This window comes from Notolepis coatsorum (genome assembly GCF_963971535.1).
Source record: "Notolepis coatsorum genome assembly, chromosome: 10".
In the NCBI taxonomy this organism is placed as follows: Eukaryota; Metazoa; Chordata; class Actinopteri; order Aulopiformes; family Paralepididae; genus Notolepis; species Notolepis coatsorum.
Window position 1 is genome coordinate 53,445,511 of NC_140174.1, and position 6,000 is coordinate 53,451,510.

At 43.4% G+C, this 6,000-nt stretch overlaps 1 protein-coding gene across 1 annotated transcript in view; it reads right to left on the reverse strand.

Moving 5' to 3' along the window:
• The window catches only part of LOC311235372 (thyroid hormone receptor alpha-B), a 73,555-nt gene that overhangs the window by 23,444 nt on the left and 44,111 nt on the right, over positions 1-6,000 (reverse strand). The window contains exon 5 of the mRNA XM_084322817.1: positions 5,608-5,813. Coding sequence (XP_084178943.1) covers positions 5,608-5,813 — 206 coding nt within the window. The remainder of the gene's footprint in view (positions 1-5,607; positions 5,814-6,000) is intronic.

The window sequence follows — 6,000 nt, forward strand, 5'->3', positions numbered from 1 at the left end:
CAGACAGACAGAGAGATAGAGAGAGAGACATAAATAAAGAGATAATAGAGACAAAGAAAGAGAGATGAAGATAGATAGAGAGACAGACAGACAGACCGACAGACAGACAGAGAGAGAGACAGAGAGAGAGGGAGATAGAGAGAGAAAGAGAGAGATACAGGCATACAGAGAGAGAGAGAAAGAGAGAGATAGAGAGAGAGATAGAGAAAGAGACATAAAGAAAGAGATAATAGAGACAAAGAAAGAGATATGAAGAAAGATAGAGAGAGAAAGAGGCAGATAAATATAGACAATGAAAGAGAAAGAGAGGTGAAGAAGGCCAAGATCACAGGCCTTAACACATTGGGTGCCAACAACGAGATTTCTCGTTATTTCTCGCCATGCGTTGGTTGCCAATAACGAGTTTTCTCGTTATTTAATCGTTATTTCTTATATTAGCGATATCCATTCATTTTTCATCCATCCAGCCTGACGTTATCATTGGGAATGGCTCTGAGCTCGAAAAGGGCAAATACCGCCCCCCTAACGTCTCCCGGATGGTAATGCACATCATTGGATTGGATTGGGTGAAAAAGTGCATCAGAGAAAAATTCCGGTCCAGGGTTTCCCCATCTCTGGCAAGCAGTGTCTGTTACCACATTCACTGGGGAGGCTCGGAGCAGCTTTCGATTATGTGTTTTGGACTATAACGTTGGATCAATAAACGCGATCAATATTTGGAATGGCGATCAGGAATTGGATTAATCTTTTTGCAGAACATCTGATGTGAGGTAAGGACTCTATTTTACCAGTATTTGGTTAATCAGATGTTTTTTTCATAGCGATCACAACGTGTCTGTGTATGTGTGTGTGTGTGTGTGTGTGTGTATGACATTAGCACTGACCAGGTCATGGATAATAGATTTTTCAGCCCGCTTCTCTAGCGTGCATAAGTACACATATACATATACTATCAATAATCTAGCGTTTATTTGAAAACTATTCATAAATCAGCCGAAAAATTACGTGTTTTGTGTATTCCACTAAAGGGCTATTATCGCGGAATTTCTCTGAAATTACTAGAACTCTCCGAAACTATACTCGTATTTAAAATGGTAAAAAAATGCTCTAAAGACAGTGGAGATGGTAGTGGACATCCGGAGGAAAGCAACCCCGCCCCCTCCCATCATACTAGGAGGCACCCAGGTGGCCTCCGTGGAGTCATGCCGCTTTCTAGGCTGTCCCCTGCCCTCCCTCAGGTCCCTGCACAACTTCAGGGCGCTGAAGAGGGCAAGAAAGATCCCCTCCCACCCCGGCCACAGCCTCTTCACCCTGCTCCCCTCTGAGGATCCCAAAGGCTGTGAAAGCTCTTCACAGACTCTGTCTTTTCCCCTCAGCCGCCAGGCTGATCAATGCCTCAGCCCCCCCAAGTGACACTGGCACAATAACAATGACTCTGGCAAAATAAATTTAAAATACTGCACTGGGACTGACCTGGAACTCCTTTACTTTACACTGTATACACTTGTTTAGCGCAAATACTTCAGGGAGAAGGATTTGCTTTTGCCTTCCTGGCAACAGACAGGTCCCTCTAAAACTAAATCTGCAATGCGCCCAAAACAGCAGATTTAAACGATGCTGGGGAATATTATGTGATTTCGCTTGCCTTGTCCACTTATTAGTAATAAACATTCCCCACACAAACTGACGGGCTCCTGACTCGCCTGGGGAAACTGAAAGGGCCCTCTCGGTTTTGGATTTAAAGGCAGCATGCATAAATTACTACATTAACTGAACTTGGCATTCCTTTCGCGTTGTATGACAGTAAATGGAAATAGGGGCTGGGAACCAACTTTTCCAAACAATTTATTTTTGGTCTAAATGCTCGGTTCAAAATAAGGTTTCGTGAACCAGAGAGGAATCCGTTCCATGTCGGTGGAAAAGGGGAACTAGAGTGAGATAGAGACGTCTCTCTCAGAAGGGGGGTCTCAGAGAACAGACATATATAATGCAGGACAGAGGACGTGAGATGGGAAGAGCTGCAAAAAGAGAAACGTTGGCATATTGAGAGAGAGAGAGAGAGAAAGAGAAAAGATGTCAACTCAGAAAGAGAAAGAAAGAAAGAAAGAAAGAAAGAAAGAAAGAAAGAAAGAAAGAAAGAAAGAAAGAAAGAAAGAAAGAAAGAAAGAAAGAAAGAAAGAAAGAAAGAAAGAAAGAAAGAAAGAAAGAAAGAAAAGAAAAGAGTAAAGGGAGGACAAAAGGTGGATGATATAGCAGTACCAGTATCTCTCTCTCTCTCTCCCTCTCTCTCTCTCTCTCTCTCTCTCTCTCTCTCTCTCTCTCTCTCTCTCTCTCTCTCTCTCTCTCTCTCTCTCTCTCTCTCTCACTAAGCCTATTTGAATGATATAACAGTAGTAGTAGCAGCCTCTCTCTCTCCATCTCTCTAAGCCTATTTGGATGATATACAGGTAGTAGTAGAAGTAGTAGCAGCAGCCTCTCTCTCTTCCCCTCTCCCCATCTCTCTCTAAGTCTATGTGGATGACAAAATAGAAGTTAGATCTTTGAGAGGATGCACCTTCCTAGTATTTGCTTGTGGTGCTAAACCAATGTCATATAGTTCCAACTCTGAATACCTAAAGGTAAAAGGAAGCACACATACAGATCTTCAGGACAAAGTTGACTGACTTTCAATTTCAGCAATTTATTCTGGCCATGTCTACAAACAGGCCAACGCTTCGGCATAGTGGCCTTCGTCAGAGTGTGGAGGAAAATGGAGGTCATGCCATTTGTAAACAGGAGTTGGCTTAAAAGGGTCACTTAGGTAATTGACTCCTTAAGGTCCCATACAGATCCTTTCTTGACAATATGACAATGACATATTGACATATATAACAATGACGTAAAAAGAGGTGAAATGGCAAATACCATATCATGTAACAGTTCTAACTGAGGTTACAGGCTCTGTGATATACATTCTACTTTTCCATATTCTTAATATATCTATATATTTGAACATCTCTCTCTCTCTCTCTCCCTCCCTCCCTCCCTCCCTCCCTCCCTCCCTCACACACTGTCTCTGTTCGGGCCAGAGATCCACTGACAGATGGTGTTGGAGGAAGCTGTCCCATTCTGCTGTCAGCTGGATCAGGGGAGGCTAAGCGGAGTAAAGCCCAGACAAGCAGGCAGACACCCAGGCAGGCTGAGACAGTTTGACAGCCTGGCTGCCGATGGATCCTCTCAACACACAAGCGTGCACAATCTCACTCACACACACATGCATGTACACACACAAACGCATTTGCACGTGTGCACACATGCAAACGCATACACAAACATATACAAACACACACCCACACACATGTGCCACTTTGACGCATCCCTTGTCTTTGATCTATCTAATCAACTCCCAACCATGCATGTGGTGTGTATGTGTGTGTGTGTGTGTCAGTATTTAAATGTGTCATTTTCCCTTGCTCTCATTTTCTCTCTCCCTGTCTCTCTCTCTCCATCTCTCCCTCTGTCTCTCTCTCCATCTCTCCCTCTGTCTCTCTCCATCTCTCCCTCTGTCTCTCTCTCCATCTCTCCCTCTGTCTCTCTCTCCATCTCTCCCTCTGTCTCTCTCCATCTCTCCCTCTGTCTTCATCTATCCTTCTTTTTTTCACTCATTCCTCACTCATTCCTCTTCCATCTTCCATCTTCTTCTCTGTCTCTTGATGCCTTCAGTTCCTCTCCCTCTAAGCGTTTCCTAGTGCACGTGTTGTCTGTGTGGACGTGTAGATCTTGGCACGTTGGGTCTCATTTTGCTCTAGTGTCATGCTCAGATGGAAAGGTTGGGATTCCTTTCCATCCTGTTCTGGCTCGCCATGTGAATATGTGGGTAACAGTGGATACCCAGGGTTTTTGCGTGTGGATGTTTAGTGTGTATACAGTATGTCCTGAGTATATGCATTAGGGCAACTAACAATTATTTTGTTATCAATTAATCTGTTGATTATTTGATCGATTAGTCGATTAATCTAAATGATTAATTTACCAGAAAAACAACAATTGAATACATTTTCAAATGAACATTTCAAAATGTATCGACAAATTTTTTAAGTACGGTACTACTATCCTTAGGTAACATGGGCAGTTGCGCCTCTGACACCACCTACTGAATACCCAGAGTAGGAGTTGAGCCATGACATTTATTTATGCCTGTAAATGCTGTGTAGTGTGGATGCCTACTGTACATGAGTAGGATCAGTAACCTACATGCCATTACTGCTTTTTATCTATTCACTCATACAACAATGACATCATCGACCACATCAACTCATCGTTGCAGCCCTAATACATGCCTACTGTATGTGTGACTTCATATTATCTTTGTAAATGTCTGTAAATCTACATATTTTCAAATCTATATATCTGTCAGATATGGAAAGAGCAAAGGGAATTAATAAAATACCCATCAATCTATTTCTCTCTCTCTCTCTCTCTCTCTCTCTCTCTCTCTCTCTCTCTCTCTCTCTCTCTCTCTCTCTCTCTCTCTCTCTCACACACACACACAGGTTTCAATTGGACCTTGAGTGGAATTGATATAGAGAGGGATAACTTGGTGATCATTATAATTATAATTAGAACCTCTCTATTTTCCAAGTACATTTTACATATACCAGGGATTTGTCCTCTGCATCTAACCCATCCTAACTATTTTAGGAGGAGTGGGCGGACACTGTCAGGCACCCGGGGACCAATTCCAGTTCTAATGTTAGTGCCTTGGCCAAGGGCAATGGCAGGAGTATATACCTATCATTAATGCAGGGGCTCATACAGAAACAAGCATTTCATCATAAAGTATTCTGTATTTTATTATGACAAATAATAAACAAACTTGAACTTGAAAACTATTTGTAAAATCAGGTATCATCAAACCATGTTTTTGAGGAAAATCACCTTCAAAAGTTACACAGGTTGACGGACGATCTCTGCCTGGCGAAAGCCTGGGGGAGATTATGTAATCGGTTGTGTTTGTTTGTGCGTGTGTTATTCTATCTGTCCGCAGCTAATCTTGCAAACAACAGGGTCGATGTGGATGAAACATTGCACATAAACTGACAGCAGTCACTCACTTTCATGTTAATGCTAACGCTAACAAACACACAGACAAACACACTGATAGAGAAAAAACCCACAATGACTGCTTTCTAATTAGCATTAGCATGCTAACACTAGACGGTAAGATACATTCTGCATGTGCCTCTTCGTTTATCAGTCACTTTCTGTTTCCTGTTTACCCCAGCTTTGCTTCATGCATTGAGTGCCACCTAGTGGCTAAGACTTCCGGTCGGGGTTTTTCCAAAATAAAACAACGTCTGTCACTTCCCGCTTACTCCAGCCCCGCTTCATGCGGGGGAGGTCTGCTTTCATTGGACTACGTTGCCGTCTGGTGAAAATGTTCACTCTACTGAGCACAACTTTTTAGTTTTTGCATGTGGTCCATAGTGCAAATTATGTGAATGATCCTCGAGCCCCTTCCCTGAAAGAAGCAATACTCTTTATAGTCTATTTACTACATCACTAATGACTAATGACCTTTAACAAAACACCACCAATGACTCTGCATAATCAGCAAACAGGTCTCACCAGGAACTTGCGTTTCTGTTTCCAGTGAGAGCCCTGGGCGTTGGTGTGCCGGTGGGCCTCGGTCACCAGGCGGATCAGCTCCCACTCGGAGCTCGTAGGCTCAGGCCGGTTCTGTAGCGTCTTCACCATCTCCTCCTTCCTGCGCTTCTCGCGGTTCTCCTCAATCAGACGCCGCTTCGCTACCCGCTTTGAGTCGTCCAGGACCACTGAGAGAGAGAGAGGGAAGGAGAGGCGTATAGAGAGGAAGGATGGAAAGAGAGAGGGGAGAGAGATAGTGATCGAGGTAGACAGGGAGAGAGAGAAGGGGGTAGAATGACAGGAGGGAGGAAGAGAGAGAATGAGAGAGATAGGGAGAGAGAGAGAGAGAGAGAGATAGAGGGAAAGAGAGAGAGA